Raw genomic sequence first — 18,024 nt, forward strand, 5'->3', positions numbered from 1 at the left:
GTCTCTTGATCGGTACAAGGCTCGTTGGGTTCTTCGGGGTTTCACTCAACGCCCTGGCCTCGATTATGATGAGACATTCAGTCCAGTTGTCAAGCCAGCGACAGTTCGAGTTATCCTCTCTCTGGCTCTCTCTCAGGACTGGCCCATCCATCAGTTAGATGTGAAGAATGCATTCTTACATGGCACCCTCACCGAGACAGTGTACTGTGTGCAGCCCTCTGGTTTTGTGGACTCCTCTCGCCCAGATCTTGTTTGTCGGCTCAACAAATCTTTGTATGGACTGAAGCAGGCACCTCGTGCATGGCACCACAGGTTCGCTTCATATCTCTCCTCCATTGGTTTTGTTGAAACCAAGTCAGACAGCTCCTTATTCATTTGTCGTCGCGGGTCCAACACTGCCTACTTGCTGCTCTATGTGGATGACATCGTCCTCACTGCCTCCTCTACTGAGTTCCTTCGTCATATTATTGGGGCTCTTCAGCATGAGTTTGCTATGACAGACATGGGTCAGCTTCATCATTTTTTGGGCATTTCTGTTACACGCTCTGCAAATGGACTGTTTCTTTCCCAGCGGCAGTACACTCAGGACATTTTGGAGCGCGCCGGGATGAGTGCGTGCAAGCCTTGCAGCACGCCTGTTGATCTCCACTCCAAACTATCTGCAGATGGACCCCCTGTTGGTGATGCCACTCAGTACCGCAGTCTAGCAGGAGCTCTTCAGTACCTGACGTTTACACGTCCGGACATTGCCTTTGCAGTTCAGCAGATTTGTCTCTATATGCATGATCCCAGGGAGCCCCACCTCGCTGCTCTGAAGCGCATCCTGAGGTATCTGCAAGGCACCACGGATTTTGGCTTAACCATGCGCCGTTCCCCCCCTTCGGAGTTAGTTGTCTACACGGATGCCGACTGGGCTGGTTGTCCCGATACTCGACGGTCGACTTCTGGCTATGCAGTATTCCTTGGAGATAACCTGGTGTCATGGTCCTCCAAGCGACAGCACACGGTCTCACGGTCCAGCGCAGAGGCCGAGTATCGTGCTGTAGCAAATGGTGTCGCTGAAGCTACTTGGCTACGACAGTTGCTTCTTGAGCTCCAGCACCCTCCTCGCCGTGCCACTTTGGTCTATTGTGATAACATCAGTGCTGTATATCTCTCCAGTAATCCTGTGCAGCATCAGCGTACAAAGCATGTTGAGATTGATCTCCACTTCGTTCGAGAGAAGGTCGCCCTCGGTCACGTTCGAGTTCTTCATGTCCCTACGACATCACAGTACGCCGACGTCTTCACCAAGGGCCTCCCTACTTCTTTGTTCCAGGAGTTTCGGTCCAGTCTATGTATTAGTGATGCTTCAGATTAGACTGAGGGGGAGTGTTAGCATGATGTAATTAGGCCTTGATCTGTGGATGTGATTGCGCTATTTGCGGTAGGCTTGCATGCCACCCATGCGCGTATATATGTACTCCTGTACCCACACTTGGAATACGATCAATCATTCACACACTTTCAAAATAGTCTGATGAATATGTAATTTTTTAGGCTACGGCTAATGAGCCACAGAAATATAAACGAAGCATCCAAAATAGGTTATGGGTAAATTTTAATTTAAGAAACAATCATTTAAAGATAGTGCTATAAAATAGAGATACCTCAAAAATTAACTCCAACATTAAATTTTAAATTATACAACGAGAGGCTAAGCTATAAAAAGAACTGGGCTAGATGAGGTTCTAGTATAAAATTGCACTATCTCACCCCATATTTCCACTTCTTCGTATGCTTATAAGCTAAAATTTTAAATTTTTAACCTTAAATTTAGAATAAATTTTAGATTTTTTCATCAAAGTGGCATTGGCTTTTAGATCACTAAGAATATATATAAAAAATTTTTATTCACAAATTATTTTTTGTTTGGAAATATGTCTTTTGGCTTTTTTCACGAAAAAACCAAACAATCGCCCCATTTGACATCTTAAATCTAGCTATGAATTGTTTTACATAAATGAGTAAAATTTCTTGTAGTCCGCACATATAGTTCGTTTGAAAATAGAATTTGCATGTATTTTACAACTATATTTTCTATTTCTTAAAAAATAATTATATTATGTATATATTTCTGACCGCCATATCTATACTGAATTACTGATCTAGACCACTGCGATGAATGGCATAAATATTTTTGTTTTCTAGAGAACAAACATAGACACATATTGGCCTATTGTAGGGTAGCCCACTCCCATGAAAAAAAATGGATTCCTCTAATGAACCTCCCTATTTTAAACATGTCATCTGCCTCTATCTTTTAATATCTGCTCTATGAGTTTGTTTCGTGCGCATCATTTACACTGTACTTTTATAACACAAGAGGAAATTAATTTTTTCAGAATAACTAGAGCTCAAAATCAAATTGCAAGTAGTATGATACCCAAAGTCTGATACAGGTAGGGTGGTGATACTACTGAATCTACACACATCTATTCTCCACAAAGAAGCCAATCAGGGGTTGGACTTAGGAATCTCTTCAACGACCATCATTAAAAAGACAAAGCGGGCATAATAAACAAAAACCGAACTCAAGTCACGCAACATCACTACCACCGCTCCCCCTTCCCATGGGCCATCCCATCATCTCATTCTCGCGAGAAATGGCCGCCGCCGGCGTTGACTCGGGCGGGGATTGGGCTCCCCCTCCCCTCGCCATCTCATTGGCCGTTTCGTGGCCATCATGAACTCGAGCGCCCGTACCAATTATTAGCCGGTTTAACCTGTACGATGATTGAATCACGCAAAAAAAAAAATGTAGCGCTTCAAGTACGCGATGTTGTGAAGCCGGTGGTGGTGGCAACCGATATAAATGGCGGCTCGAATCGTCTCGCTCTCAAACGCGCGGGCGCGCCACTTGTAGTTGTTGTTCGCGTCTCCTCTCGTGCGGCACCGTGAGTAGTGATTCGTCCGTGCGGGCGCGGGAAGGGGAGGGGAGGGAGGGGATGGCGACGGCGGCGGGCGCGTACTCGGCGAGCCTGCCGGCGGTGCCGGAGTGGCTGAACAAGGGGGACAACGCGTGGCAGCTGACGGCAGCGACGCTGGTGGGGATCCAGTCCATGCCGGGGCTGGTGGTGCTGTACGGCAGCATCGTGAAGAAGAAGTGGGCGGTGAACTCGGCGTTCATGGCGCTGTACGCCTACGCGTCGTCGCTGCTGGTGTGGGTGCTGGTCGGGTTCCGCATGGCGTTCGGCGACCAGCTGCTGCCGTTCTGGGGGAAGGCCGGGGTGGCGCTGACCCAGAGCTACCTCGTCGGCCAGGCCACGCTGCCGGCCACCGCGCACGGCACCATCCCGCGCACCGAGCCCCTCTACCCGGAGGCGACGCTGGTGCTGTTCCAGTTCGAGTTCGCCGCCATCACGCTGGTGCTCCTCGCCGGCTCCGTCCTCGGCCGCATGAACATCAAGGCCTGGATGGCCTTCACCCCGCTCTGGCTCCTCCTCTCCTACACCGTCGGCGCCTTCAGCCTCTGGGGCGGCGGCTTCCTCTACCGCTGGGGCGTCATCGACTACTCCGGCGGCTACGTCATCCACCTCTCCTCCGGCATCGCCGGCTTCACCGCCGCCTACTGGGTACGTACGTCCTCCCTACCTTCATCCTCCTGTCCCTCAATTGGATCACATGTCCTTGTCGGAATCGTGACGTCACCCACCCCCGGCTGTGATCCGGCGACTTCACTGTTTTTTTCCGGCGTCTCGGGTTTGGCCAACGCGGGTTAGGTACGAGTACTAACCCTGTACCATTTGTTTGACCCATCATTCCATCAATCTCATGGGAATGCAACCCACTACGCATGACTCCATGACAGAACCCTCGATAGAATTTAGGCTGCGTTTAGTTGCCAATAAATTTTGGGAAACATGTCACATCGACGTTTATGGTCATATATTTAAAGTATTAAATGTAGTCTAATTATAAAACAAATTTTAGATTCTGTTTGAAAACTGCGAGACGAATTTTTTGAGTCTAATTAATCTGTCATTAGCAAATATTGAATATTGTAGCACTTATGGCTAATCATGTACTAATTAGGCTTATGATTTCCTTCTTAACTATGTAATTAATTTTAATGTTCATGTATATTTAATAATTTATTTAGGTGTCTAAAAATTTGATGTGATGTTTTTAAGAAAAGTTTTTGGGAACTAAACGGGACCTTAGTACCACCACAATGTCTCCACCTGACCTGAAATTACTGCACATTTTCAAAGTCCCCTCGGAAGAAAAAGCGAATCAATGCATCGGTAAAGTATTTTCATTGCTTGATAGATATCCAATTCTCTCTTATATGTCATCTTATTAAAAAAAACCATGATAGAATAATATGTGATATAACACTTCACAAACATATATATTCAAATTCGATTTCAACGAATTATAACAAATTTATTATGAATGTTCATATACTAGTTTTAGTTTAATTTTTTACAGCTTATCGAAGTTGAATTTAGACTTGTACGTCTCTGAAGTGATATATCTCATATTAATCGATCTTATTATTTTTTAAAAAAATAAAGACTATTTATTTCGCATGCAAGAAATGAGTGAACTGCCAAGCAAAGGATAAAATCCCATCTCCCAATACATCAGCCAGTTGTAGTAGATATTTTTCTGGTACCCTCTGAGAAGACGCTCACATGATCTTCTCCGGTTTTTTTAAGTTGGCGTCCTTAACTTTTTAACTTTTTAACTTTTGGATCCAAAAGTCAATTGTGTCAGTTAAAAACAAAGGATGTATTATGGTTCTTTCATCATAATGGTCAATAAAATATTTTATGCTTTTTATAGCATTTGCAAAGGATAAAATCAATCACTGTAAAGTTAAAAATATGTTCTAGGAAGGTAAGATAATAAAACATCTATATATTTTTCTAAAAAATACATCATTTAGCCGTTTGAAAGCATGTGCGTAAAAACCGAGAAAAAAATATAAGAAAAAGCTAAGAACACAGCCATAGCTTATCGCTGATAGGCAGATAGCTGCACCAATAAAAGGGCAACAACACCTTTAACCACATGGAATGTGTGAACATTGGACCGTGTCCATTTTGCTTCGGCTTGTGGGCGGCGTGCTGAATGGTGATGGCTGCCGCTGCCAGCGGCGCCCGGAAGAAGACTTCGCGCGCGCGCGCTCCGTTTTTTCTTTCTTTCTTGCGGTTGCTGTGGCGTTTGAGGTCGCAATCGTCTGTGCCACTTTGCAACAGCAAGAAGATACACGCGAGTTTTAAGAGACGATGTGGTTCCACACCGGGAAATTCAGACGAGCATTGGCGGGAAATTTAATATCACGTCGTCGATAGTAACTGCACGCTAAAATATCTGGCGATATTGCTTCTTGTGTTATCCAACCTGTGTGGCTCATGGTTTTGGTCAAAAATAGAGAGAACGGCAAGCTAAATGGGATTGTTTATAATTTTCATTTTGTGAATCGTAGCTGAATTTTTCAAGGACTGTAGTGCGAGAAATTTTCACGAGTTTTTTTTAGTAAACAAAATTTTGGTATATTTAAAATGTTTTTCTAATAATAAATGATACAAGCCTTGTGTACAAAATCGAATAGAATCTGGAAAAGGAATCAACGAGTTTCATGTGTAAGATGGTGGGATAGATTAGATGCATGCACGCGAAAGGCTGATCACCAATCGACGTGTGGCTGGCAGGTGGGGCCAAGGCTGAAGAGCGACCGTGAGCGATTCTCGCCGAACAACATCCTGCTGATGATCGCCGGCGGCGGGCTGCTGTGGATGGGGTGGGCCGGGTTCAACGGCGGGGCGCCGTACGCCGCCAACATCGCGGCGTCGGTGGCCGTGCTCAACACCAACGTCTGCGCCGCCACCAGCCTCCTCATGTGGACCTGCCTCGACGTCATCTTCTTCCGCAAGCCGTCCGTTATCGGCGCTGTGCAGGGCATGATGACCGGCCTCGTCTGCATCACCCCTGGCGCAGGTACACCACGAAAATCACCTCATAGCCCTAATCCCCGTACGTTGCAATTACTCCGCTGACAAACGAACGATATCATTCATCTTTTCAAATCATATTTTAACTTTAAATTTAAATATTTTTAAGTTGTTTTATTATAGTTTATTTTTTACATCGCTAAGTTTTTTTCTCATTTGAAAATATATCGTTTGGTCAATTCTTGCCAAAAGATGACCTTGAAAGTGTGGCATAAAATGCATAAAATGCTATGTCCGTTTTGAGAAAAACGGATGATTCGATAATTCGCCAATATTAGAATCGATGCTCATTTTTGCCTGTTCAGGTAATGTCTTATTTTGCCAATTTTGCACGTAGTAATTTGCAGGTTACGATTTTTCTTACTTTTATCATTTCGCATGTGGCAATTTGGTAAGTTTCATTTCCAAGTTGAATTTTGCTTATTTTTGCCAATTAGTATGCAAGTCACATTTGCAATTTTGCATGCACAGGGCTGGTGCAAACCTGGGCAGCCGTCGTCATGGGCGTGTTCGCCGGCAGCGTGCCGTGGTTCACCATGATGATCCTGCACAAGAAGTCGGAGCTGCTGATGAAGGTGGACGACACGCTCGCCGTGTTCCACACCCACGCCGTGGCGGGGCTCCTCGGCGGCATCCTGACGGGCCTCCTGGCCACCCCGGAGCTCTTCTCCCTCGAGTCCTCGGTGCAGGGCCTCCGCGGCACGTTCTACGGCGGCGGCATCGGGCAGATCGGCAAGCAGCTGGGCGGCGCGGCGTTCGTCATCGCGTGGAACCTCGTGGTCACCACGGCCATCCTGCTCGGCATCGGCGTGTTCATCCCGCTGCGGATGCCCGACGAGCAGCTCATGATCGGCGACGACGCGGCGCACGGCGAGGAGGCCTACGCGCTGTGGGGCGACGGCGAGAAGTTCGACGCGACGCGGCACGACCTCTCGAGGGGCGGCGCCGGGGAGAGGGACGGCCCCGCCGGCGAGCGGCTCGCCGGCCTAGGGGCCAGGGGCGTCACCATCCAGCTCTAGGCAACGTTGCCATGTTTGGACGTGTTGGGTGTTGTAGGAGTAGTGTCATACTTTGGTTGACCCCAAAGGTGCCATCTTTGAGAGCCCGTGAGAGACCACTGTAGTATACTAATACATGGATGCTGTAATGGTGTGATCCGATCGAGATCGAGTTCGTTTTTCCAACACAGATAAAGGCCGACGTGCCCATTTTCGATCGAATCTGCCAGGCCGTGCTTGCTGCGTGCAACCATTCTTTGATTATAATTAGTACGCGACGTGTCCATGTTACAACCACCACAGAGATGCATGCTGAATACAACAAGAACCCATGTGACTCGGTTTTATTGGATCAAACTTACAAGTTTTCAGATGGTACTAGCTCTGCAAAACACACGCTTGTCACGGGGGTGTCAGAATGCAGAGAGCTCGCGTCTAGAAGACGGCCGTGAGCTCGGCTTCTCCAAGGACGTGCCCCTGGATGGCATCCATGAGCTTGTCCTTGGTCACCTGCAAGCGATCAAGAAAAGCACAGTTAGTAAAAATTACTAATCATTATTAATCAGCACCGGTAATCGCGAGAAGGTGACCGACTCTGCTCTGATGTGGAATCACTTGCCTTGTTGCCGAGGCGCACCTCGTCGTCGAGGGCGTAGAGCTTGAACTGGATGCGGTGGCCGCGGGAGGGCGGGATGGGGCCGCGCCAGCCGGGCTGCTTCCAGTCGTTGACGCCCTCCTGGATGCCGCCGAACTCGCGGCCGGAGGCGCCCTCCTTGCCGGAGAAACCCTCGGGAAGGCCCTTGACGGAGGGCGGGATGTTGGCGACGACCCAGTGCGTCCACGGCACGATGGGGCCCTCCGGGTCGGGCGCGTCGATGTCCTGCACGACGAGCGCCAGCGACCGCGCCCCGTCGGGCACCCTGTACCACTCCAGCGGCGGCGAGATGTCCTTCTTCGCGCCCTGCCCCTCCAGCGTATAGTGCCGCGGCAGCCGCCCGTCGTGCGCCGCGATCGGGTGCGACACCAGCCTCAGGCTCTCCTGCGCCATCGCCGCGCGCTGCTGCGCCCCCTGTCTCCCTGATCTGCTCTGATTCGAACAACGCTCGTACGTGTGTTTGCTCGCACTCGTGCGGGCGTTCTTGCGGCTGTGTCTCTCGTTGGTGCGGCGGGAAATGGATGACGATGACGACGAGGTTGCCGCGACGTGCGTGGGCGCGTTTAATAGAGAGAGCCAGAGCCCGCGGCGCGGCGGACGCGTGGCGCGGGAGGTGCATGGGGTACGTGGAGGTCGGCGCCGGACGGCCGGAGTCGTGTCGCGTTTTCCAGAGACGGGGAAAGGGCCGGTCGGCCGCGTGACGAAGTTTCCAGAGCCATGCAGGTTTAGCGATAAGCACCACTTCGATCTGCCCTCGTTAATCGTCCCGATTTTGTTCTTCTTGCTCTGTCCAGAACTCCAGATGTCTCGCGGCCGGTTGCCGCGCGCGTTTTCGGGCGGAGGAAAGCGACGCACGTTTGGATTTCTCATAAAAACGGCGCTTTGAGCCTTTGATCCATAGTTGGGCTTCGCTGATTAGAGAGGCCTATGCACTCCATGTCTCGTTCGGATTGGCCTCATGCCGATGCATGCATGTAAATTGGCCGTGATTTTAATTAACTTGATAGCCTTTTAATATCGGCCCATTAATGGCTTTGGACCGCGATTTTAGTCTAAAATTTTCGGCCTATATACACGTGGATGTGCTGAATTTCCGGACCATCCAAAAGAGGGCTCAGCGAACCAAGTTGGGCTCGGCCTGGCCAAGACTATGCAATGGAAGTATGCAACACGGCTCTAAGGCCAGTCTTTCTAAGCTTGGAATTTTTTATTTTTATACTTTTTTAAAAAAGTTCAGAATAGATTTTTATAAATTAGCAAATCTAGCCTCCCAACACCTAGCTAGTGGGTGAGAAATATAAAATACATACTAGCTAGCGTACGATATCCTACGTAACAAACAACGAGAGAGGGAAGGGGACGACCGTTGGACAAATGGTGTGATTTTTGTAGGATGGCCCCTTGTCGCCCAATAGCTGGGCATTTTATCCCCTGGTCCTGCAAAGTCGCCAAGCCATGGGGCTTAGAGCAAATATAATAGCAGGTTATAAGCCGACTAAATGCTGAGGTAGTGGAGAGATGTGAGGAGAGAGAGGAGAAGTGAGCTGTAAGCTTATAGCCAGCTCTAGCACAAGAACCAAGAAACACTGAGAGAGACAAGTGGGTATGTATTAATTATGGAGAGCTAACTACTATATAAATGGCTGAGAGAAGGCTAAAAAAATCTTATACCAAGTTTGCTGGCTATATTATTAGACTTACTCTTATGGGCTTGTCATTTTACACGTGCACCCGTCCTGTCCTATCATGTGTTTTAAGACCGAGCAGATGTTACTCGCAAAACAACCAGGGAGGCCAAGAGATGGGTGGAGGGCTTTATCTCTCTAGTGGAGAGGTGAGACATTGCATTTCTTTATTTGATTATATTTTCTATTCACCTAGGAGTGCAGATGAGCTAATCATACAAAATATGAGCTGAAACGGATGAAGTACGTGGGCCGTAGAATTTTTTAAAGTTCTATCTAGTGGGTTTTGGAAGCTTGTCGCCTTAAAAACATAATCTTACAAGTGGAATTTCATAATTTTGATTTTGCGGAGAGAGACGAATGTAATTTTTTTAGACGTCCGAGGATATAAATTTGTCCAATTCCAAATCCGTGCGAGAAAATTATCTCTATTTTAAGGAAGTGCACTCAAATCAATTTTTTTTTTTTTTGCATCTCGGACAAATTTGCAGACAGTCCCTTGCTCAGACATAAAATGTCCAAACAGTGAGCATCAAGGGGACTGCAAGATGGCCATGCCCCTAACACCTCTCACCCAGCTCCCAACTTTGCAAGCAGCACTATGCCAAGAGATAAAACGCCTAGAGTGGTACAAGGCCGCCTGCAAATGTGTGTCACCTCCGTCTAACGGGCGACGTCCCATCCCCTATCGTCGATTAACATGTCGGATTCCACGTCCAGACAATGGATGTTATTTGACGCCCATATCTGGATATCAGGGTTTCCAAAATTTTTTACCAAAAACATAACATCGAATATTTGAACACCTAACTAGAGCATTAAATATATATGAAAATTAAAACTAATAACATGGTTATGAGGGAAATCGTGAGACGAATCTTTTGAGCCTAATTAGTGCATGATTAGCCATAAGTGCTATAGTACAAACATGTGTTAATGAGAGATTAATTAGACTCAAAAGATTCATCTCGCGGTTTTCAGGTGGAATCTAAAATTTATTTTGTAATTAGACTACGTATAATACTCTAAATATATGACAATATGTACCGATGTGATCCATATCCTAAAAATTTTTAGGAAATAAACGGGCCCTAGGTGTCTAGATTTGTGATTCCTTGGTTGGCTGCATTGTGGGCGTACTGAGCACACTGATTGGCTCCACTGTTCCTCCGCAGTCCTCCGCACTACACTGTGACACTATCTGCACGCCATATGATCAAACAGTGATTCAATCATGAGCTGATTAGCGATTACTGGCTAGTTGCATTCATCATTGAATATATCATTCAATGGTCAGTTCCTCGTTAACGACGGTGCCACTTTAGTCATATCCGCTAGAATTTGCGTAGAATAAGTATACGTAACCGGTTATAACTTAGATTTCGAGTGTAACGTGTGTTAGGAGCATTAATAAAGTCGAACGATGTATTAGTCTCTTTCTTAAACTAAGAGACGTAACTGACTAAATAATAATTATAGTATAGGTAAAGCTACGACTAATGGGTGATGATCGGACACTGACACTATAATATGCTACTGTCTCTATTTCATACCGTAAGACTTAATTTTTAGTCTTTTTTAAATTTATCAATTGATTAGTGTATATAATTTATATATATCTAGATTTATTAGTATCCATATAAATTTAATCAACGCTAAAAAGTCTTATATTGTGAAAAGAAGATAGTAGATTAGGAGAGAGCTCATTGTCTCTACGATCTACTACAGGTTGAACCTCGTTAACCAATATTAGTCATTTGGTATCACCCGCTATATTTTGGATCCTCTATCTATCTGTGTTTTCGTGTTTTTAGTGGATCTCGGTTCGATTTTATAACAATGCTCCGAACACGGCTAAAAAACGATGCAGTCAGGCGACAGGCCCAGGACTCGCCGCTTTCGGCGGTTCGGCCCCCGCCGCAATATTTTCATGAGCTAACAAACAGCGACGGATCGATCAAAACGTACGTACGAGCGGGCCGGCATCACCACCACCAGCTCCATTCCTCGGGGCTCGACGAGAGGCGCATGCACGCGACCCGTCAGATCGACGCACAAAATCTGCTAACCCCATCGTGCAACAGTGGTCACACGAAACCAGAGCCGCTTTAGCATCAGACTCGCACTCGCCGGCCACAAGTAGCCAAGTAGTTTACCCTCTTTTTTCCGGATATGTTAGTACCTTAACCCGTGCATGCATCTCCTCTCGTCGATTCTGCTTGGACAGCTGAATGTGGGCATGCACTTGTGGCACCGCACGTCTTACGTCTACTCAGTACTCACCATCATCAGCTGCGAGACTATCGAGCCAAGCTAGCACTAGCAATTATATGGTCCATCGTCCATCCAATCGCATGACAACGTACGTTTCTAAACTCACACGGTTACTGATAGGACTGTGCTTAGAGCTAGGTAAGCCAACAGCTACTGGCAAGTACGAGAACAGCGAGTAGAATGTACTAGCCATGACGGGAACCGTACCAGAGAGGATGAGAGTGATCAGGCGACTGATAGTGCGATGCTGGTGAAGAAGATATGGCACTTTTTTGCAGTTTTTGCCCGGTGTTGGATCACCTGCTTTTTTTTTCCGCCCACAGCTAGCTAAGGTCGCACTTTGCCAGATGCAACCTGGGCAGGGCAACCCCATATGCGCCTTTACCCAAGCACCCGTCCTAAGCTAAGTAGCTCGCGTAATGTACACTACTACTAGCCCTACTAGGGTGCAACTGCAACTACACTGCACTGCACTAGACGTAAGCCCAAGAAAGGAAGAAAGCCGGAAGGCGATAGAAAGCACGGAAAGTAGGTTGGCCTTCGTCTCCTTCCTCCTCCGGGATATTTTTTTTCAGAAATGGTGATAGATGATGGAGCTAGCTAACCTCAAGTGATCAGACACACGGCTTTCCGGCTTTAATTCAGTCATGCCCCTTTTTGGAGCTGCTAGCTAGCCTAGCCATCTGTTGCTCCGCTTTGTGCGTAGCAGTCATTGTTAAGCGTTAACAATTTATTAGGAAAAGGGGGACATGATAGATTAGATTGGGGATTAAAAGGGTGGTGCGATATATATGCAGCTAGTGATATGTTTGATCGGCCACTCAAGCCGACGGGCCGGGGTCCATGCAGCAGTAAGCTTTTCTCAATGCTCATCAGCCTTATCTCGAATTCGCGACCAATCGATCGAGCTCAAAGCGAGCCGTGACTCGTGGCCGCGAGCGTTTCTACCCTTGATCCCCCGCGCGCGATCGGGCCGCGGGATCGGGTTGGGTTGCACGTAACGTCGCACCACGGTCCATGTGTGTTGTTGGCTCCGTGTCTCCGCGGCCAGGCACAGTGCACATCAGAAGAGAGGCGCCAAACGGAACAATTACTACCGGTCTTTTCTCTGTTTGTCTTTTCTTTTTTTTTTCTCCTTTTGATCTGTAAGAATAAAAAGAGCTGATCTTCTTTCCAGCGGATCATTTTTTTTTCACCTTTACTATTCATCAAATCTCAATTGACTGATACATGACAATGTCCGGACCATCATCCTACATCCAAGTATCTAACCGAGGGTAAAGGAGGGAGATGGTGATGCTCACCGGTGATCTCCTCAGTGGGCGCGTTCGTAGGAGGCTCACTAGGCTAATCTCTCCCTCTTATTTCGTATGCACACTTTTCAAACTGCTAAATGATATCTTTTTTATTAAAAAAGTTTATATGAAAGTTATTTAAAAAATCATATTATTCCATTTTTGAGGCTTAAAATAGATAATACTTAATTAATCATATGCTAATGATGTTTCTCGTTTTGCATGCGGCGATTAGCTACATCCGGACCTGCCTTTGCGAACCACCCTAGTGAGCTTCGGTGAAGGCGATACCAAACTACGACATACTTCAATGAATTAGGGCTTTGGTTTTGGACAGATGGTAGAGCGAGAATGAGCGTGAGTTGGTGACTTTAGGGGGATATGCAAGGTGATGGAAGATCAATGGTGGACAAAGAAGGCAGGCAGAAGGCTAGGTGCGGGAAGGTACCGAAGACGATGTCACGTTGGTGTCATCGATGTTAGAGGGCTATGTGTTGGTTTGAGAGAACAGTGGTAGCGATAGGCACAACAAGATAGACAATAGGGGATCGGGTATATAACATAAATCTTGTGACAATATTGTATATTTAAAAGTGACTAATTTTTTTAAAGAAAATTTATAAAGATAGGTGAATAGGAGGCCCATTTTCCTCTTTTTGATCCATCATATGATCTAACTTTATAAGAAAGCCCACCTTTTAAGTGTTACTCCCTCCCTCTAGGCCGCGTTCGACCAGGCGTGCAAGTTAACTTAACTCGCCTGTTTTTTATGTGTACGCTTCTCGAACTATTAAAAGGTGTATATTTTGTAAAAACTTTCTATAGAAAAGTTTTTTAAAAAACATATTAATCTATTTTATATTTTTTTAATAATTAATAATTAATTACTATGTACTAATATATTACTATGTTTTCTGTATCGGGGTAAGTTAACTTAGACTCCCGTGGGCGAACGCGATCCTAATCTCATAACTATTGTCATTTCGAAAAGAATATGGTTAAATGTTTAAACATTTGACTATTAATAAATTTTTTTACAACACTAGGACAATATGTATATATGGGTCATAAAGAATAATTTAATAAAAGTAAAACTTTCTATATATATTAATAGAAAATTATTGTTAAAAATAGATCGTGTCATTATAAAAAACGACCAGAATTATCAAATTAAATGGAGTATCTAGTACTAATTATTTGTCTATTGAAACAAGATGCACGGCATATATAGACATATAGCCAAGAAGGGCATGCCTATTGTCAATTTGTCATGCTCGAGTTTTTTTTCCGAGGACGCTCGACTTTATTAGCATTCGGCTCAACCTCCGGTTGTAAAAAAAAAAAAGCTCATACTAACTCAAGTGTCCACTAGCTTGTACCAGCAGCTGTTATAGTCAGATAGTACATGAAGACAAGCACGCTCGAATCAGATTTTCCTGCGTGGAAAGTCGTCTACCAAATGCAATAATATATGGAGCAGTACACGCCAACTTATGTACATAAATAATTTGAATCTTCGCTCGAATACGACATACCCCGGCGACTTGCGACTCAATAATATTCCTACTGCAAGCCAGCAACGTGCCAACGACATCGCATGGTCAAAAGCGATCGACCCCGGAGTCTTTCCAACGACTCGTCGCGAAAACGACCGGATCGCGTCGGAGCCCCGCGAGCCAGGCGCGCGCATGCATCCGCTCGGAGGGCGGGTCCAACGTGCGCGCGAACTGTCTATTAAACCACACGAAAGCGAGTTTTTATACTCCATCTGTTAAAAAAAAAACGAATTTTTCAGTTTTCGTGTCTAACGTTTGACCATTTGTTTTATTTAAAAAATTATCAAGAAATTAAAAAAAATTAGTCACACGTAAAGTACTATTTATGATTTATCATATAATAAAAACAAAAATATCAATCGCAAAAAAAATTTGAATAAGACGAAAAGTCAAAAATTGAAGGTAAAAAGTGAAAAATTGGTTTATTTTGGGACGGAAGGAGTATGTAATTGTTTATAATTTATATTTTTTATATAAAAATTTTATCTTTATGTTAGAAATTTTATCTAAATAATTTTTTACATAGAAATAAACTTATAAAGCATATAAAGTATGTAAGTAAAATTATCTATATGAAAAATATTATACACTGAGAAATTATCTATATATATATATATATACACTGAGTAAAAATATCTATACACTAAGTATATATATATAAGGTGTAGAAACACTTTCATATCTTGTTTGAACGGGTTAATTTATAAGTAAAGTCCGGGTCAAATGAAAAATAATTTATAAATATATGTTCGTAGCAATTAAAAGTTAATACAGGAAAATAAAATTCGATTAAAAATATTAAAATTAACTATAAATTTAAGATTAAAAATTAAAATTTATAATTTATAAACATAAACGAGATGCTCTTTTCGCTGCTGGGCGGCACAAGCTAGCTGGGCGCGTGAGGGCGAATCGGCTTTAGCAACCTTATAAAAAGGACGGCCTGGCGCTTCGAATTTTGTTTAAAAACCCGCACGACACCCATCGCGTTTCACATTCCAGTAGACCACCCCTCCCCTCCATCCCTCCCCTCTCGCGATCGCTGCCTGCCTGTCTCTCGGTGCTCGCGCGCGCGCGCGCGGGCGGCCGCTCGCCACACCACACGCCACCACCGCGCCCGGGCACGCAGCCCACTTGCGCGCAGACGCGCCGAAGCTTCTTCGTCCCCATCGCGACGTACGGCTACTTACAATTGCCTCCACCCACACTCCTCCGGCCGGGCTCCGGTCAATCCTCCTCCCATGCGCCCCCGGCTCCCCGCCACATATAACGTGCTGCCCGGCCGGCGTGCGTGTGCATAGCTAGCTAGAGCTCGCTCTCTGCTGGCTGCGGAAGGAAGCAATGGCCGCGCAGGAGGGGGCCGCGGGGACGAACCAGGTGATGCGGTGGCGGTACGGGGACGTCGGCGACAGCAACTTCACGGTGCACGGCCGCGCCGTGTACCTGCTGGTCGGGCTGCTCTTCGCCGTCGTGGTGTTCGTCGCCCTCTGCCTCTACCTCCGCTGGGCGTGCCACCGGTACACGCCGGACCCGGAGGCCTCCTCCTCCTCCTCGTCGGCAGGCGCGGCGGGGGCCGCGGCGGCACCGATGCCTGGACTCGACGCCGAGGCTATCGGGGGCCTTCCGGTGACGCTGTACCTCCCGCGCGACTCCTCGACGGCACCCGCGGGGAAGGGCGGCGACGACGACGACGACGAGCAGGCGGCTCAGTGCTCGATATGCATCAGCGCGCTTGTGGTCGGCGAGAAGGTGAAGACCCTCCCGCCATGCGGTCACTGCTTTCACCCGGACTGCGTCGACGCCTGGCTCCGCTCCCAGCCCAGCTGCCCGCTCTGCCGGAGCCTCCTCCTCGCCGCCGCCAAATCCGACGTCAACGGAGGCGTCGACTCCCCCGTGTGAAAACGGAAAACGCAACACCGCAACCAGCCAACGCCAAGCGGCCGGCTCCGATCCGTCACCGCCACTGACGAGGCGGCCCCACCTGTAAGCTTGCCGCCACCTGCATCCTAGCTTGACCGCTTCAGAAAGATCTCGCGATCAGTTTGAGTGGGTCGCAATTAAAAAACGCCTGGCTAACCACCAATGCGTCACGGCGAGGTGTGCCCTGTTGTGTGGAAGGAAGGTCGCCGGAAATGGAGCCCTCACCGTCGTTCTTTAGTCGCCGGCGTGGGGTCTCACCTCGTCGCCGGGCACTTTAATTACTAGCTTATCGTTCAAGTCTCCAGGGGGAATTTGGAGTGCTGTAGGCTGTACATACCTTTTTGAGTATTTAAAACCGGAGAAAAGACGCAATGTATGCGGTGGTAGTTCAGGTGGAATCTCTGAAGCTTAATTAACAGCACTACTGCATTAAACCACTGACACGAGCACGCAAACTCACCTTTGCTGTACATACTGTAATCTACTGTCCTGATTGCATATATACCCGTAGCAACAGGGAATTTTCTGCAGGACAGAAAAATATTAATTTGGGACTAGATTGATGGAGTTATCACGAACAGTGGTGCCATGGCCGAGCTGCCACTATGTGATATTATAAGTGACTTGATTTAGTTTTCACGCTTGCAATCCTGATGTCGTCCACCATCTCCGTTTCGATCCAACTGGGGAGACATTCGCTCTCATCCTGAAGAAGAGCACGAACGCGGTAGCAGCAACTTGCAAGCTTAGCAGCAAAGTCGATCGATCCAAGATATTCTCCAGACAAAAAGTGATAAATCAACATAACAAATTGAACAGGTGCTGCACTGCAGTATCCTTTCTCTGCTCCATAGTGCAGCGGTTTAGTTTTAAATTCAGTTTAAAGGGGATGTTTGAAAGGGAGATCGACGCGACAGGATTGGGTTTGTTGCTAATCAAATCATCAGCTTGTGATCGGTTGTCTCCCAGGTGCAACAAGGTTAGCTACTGGGCCAATGCTTTTGATCGTTTGATGAACCAGTGCAAGTGTGCCACAAGTAGCTGACGCTGACGGCCGGCGCCTGTCCTTCCCGCGAGCAAGAAGTAGGTTGATGATGGCAAACTAGGGACTGTTGGAGACATGGGCCCGGAAGATCGGGCGGCTCCGTCGCCAATTCTCCATGTTCCTGCATGGTCTTCTGCCGGCGCCATCCCACCATTTATAGCCCAATCTTTTTGATGGAGCGGCGAAAGCCGAGCTGCCAGCTTAACTGATCAGGATATGCGTTATATCTCTAGGGCCAATCTCAATGCATAATTTTATTTTATAGTTATCAAGACCATTAATTAGGTAACCGAGTCAGATGTCTCTCATCTCGTGAAACTCTCTCATTAATGACTTTGCCAAGTGATCAATTTTACTAACGTGGTACCCTATTTAATATGCATGACACCCCATGAAACATGCATTGAGACTGGTCTAATACTTAAAAACAAGCATCCCTGTTTTTTATGCTTATAAATTAAAATTTGAATTTTTAGTCTTAATTTAGAGTTGTTTTTGGGGTCTTTTAATAATAGTTTATTTTTTATTCTTTAATTTTAAATTACTAAGAACACATATATAAAATTTTATTTATAGATTATTTTATTCGCAATT

At 46.3% G+C, this 18,024-nt stretch overlaps 3 protein-coding genes across 3 annotated transcripts; 2 read left to right on the forward strand and 1 right to left on the reverse strand.

The window, feature by feature from the left end:
• Nucleotides 1–2,852: 2,852 nt before the first annotated feature.
• On the forward strand, nt 2,853–7,261 carry LOC102719113 (ammonium transporter 2 member 1). Its single transcript, XM_006654465.3, has 3 exons — nt 2,853–3,614; nt 5,703–5,988; nt 6,474–7,261. Exons 1-3 carry the CDS (start codon nt 2,988–2,990, stop codon nt 7,019–7,021), a joined length of 1,461 nt encoding a protein of 486 aa, XP_006654528.2. The 5' UTR covers nt 2,853–2,987; the 3' UTR covers nt 7,022–7,261.
• Nucleotides 7,262–7,315: 54 nt separating this feature from the next.
• On the reverse strand, nt 7,316–8,162 carry LOC102719388 (UPF0098 protein CPn_0877/CP_0992/CPj0877/CpB0906). The gene is made up of 2 exons (XM_040524677.1): nt 7,620–8,162; nt 7,316–7,510 (listed from the first exon to the last, which is right to left on the reverse strand). Exons 1-2 carry the CDS (start codon nt 8,046–8,048, stop codon nt 7,436–7,438), a joined length of 504 nt encoding a protein of 167 aa, XP_040380611.1. The 5' UTR covers nt 8,049–8,162; the 3' UTR covers nt 7,316–7,435.
• Nucleotides 8,163–15,456: 7,294 nt separating this feature from the next.
• LOC121054500 (RING-H2 finger protein ATL66-like) lies at nt 15,457–17,019 on the forward strand. The gene has a single exon (XM_040524425.1). The coding sequence runs from the start codon at nt 15,807–15,809 to the stop codon at nt 16,362–16,364; it is 558 nt and encodes a 185-aa protein (XP_040380359.1). The 5' UTR covers nt 15,457–15,806; the 3' UTR covers nt 16,365–17,019.
• Nucleotides 17,020–18,024: the final 1,005 nt, after the last annotated feature.

This window comes from Oryza brachyantha, chromosome 5, assembly GCF_000231095.2.
Source record: "Oryza brachyantha chromosome 5, ObraRS2, whole genome shotgun sequence".
Taxonomy (NCBI): domain Eukaryota; kingdom Viridiplantae; phylum Streptophyta; class Magnoliopsida; order Poales; family Poaceae; genus Oryza; species Oryza brachyantha.

Excerpts from the sequence above, each read along its gene's own strand:
- LOC102719113 (XM_006654465.3), top strand. The coding sequence starts at position 2,988 with ATGGCGACGGCGGCGGGCGCGTACTCGGCGAGCCTGCCGGCGGTGCCG. Across the intron at positions 3,615-5,702 it reads GCTTCACCGCCGCCTACTGG|GTGGGGCCAAGGCTGAAGAG; the intron begins GTACGTACGTCC and ends TGTGGCTGGCAG. Across the intron at positions 5,989-6,473 it reads CTGCATCACCCCTGGCGCAG|GGCTGGTGCAAACCTGGGCA; the intron begins GTACACCACGAA and ends TTGCATGCACAG.
- LOC102719388 (XM_040524677.1), bottom strand. The coding sequence starts at position 8,048 with ATGGCGCAGGAGAGCCTGAGGCTGGTGTCGCACCCGATCGCGGCGCAC. Across the intron at positions 7,511-7,619 it reads AGGTGCGCCTCGGCAACAAG|GTGACCAAGGACAAGCTCAT; the intron begins GCAAGTGATTCC and ends GATCGCTTGCAG.
- LOC121054500 (XM_040524425.1), top strand. The coding sequence starts at position 15,807 with ATGGCCGCGCAGGAGGGGGCCGCGGGGACGAACCAGGTGATGCGGTGG.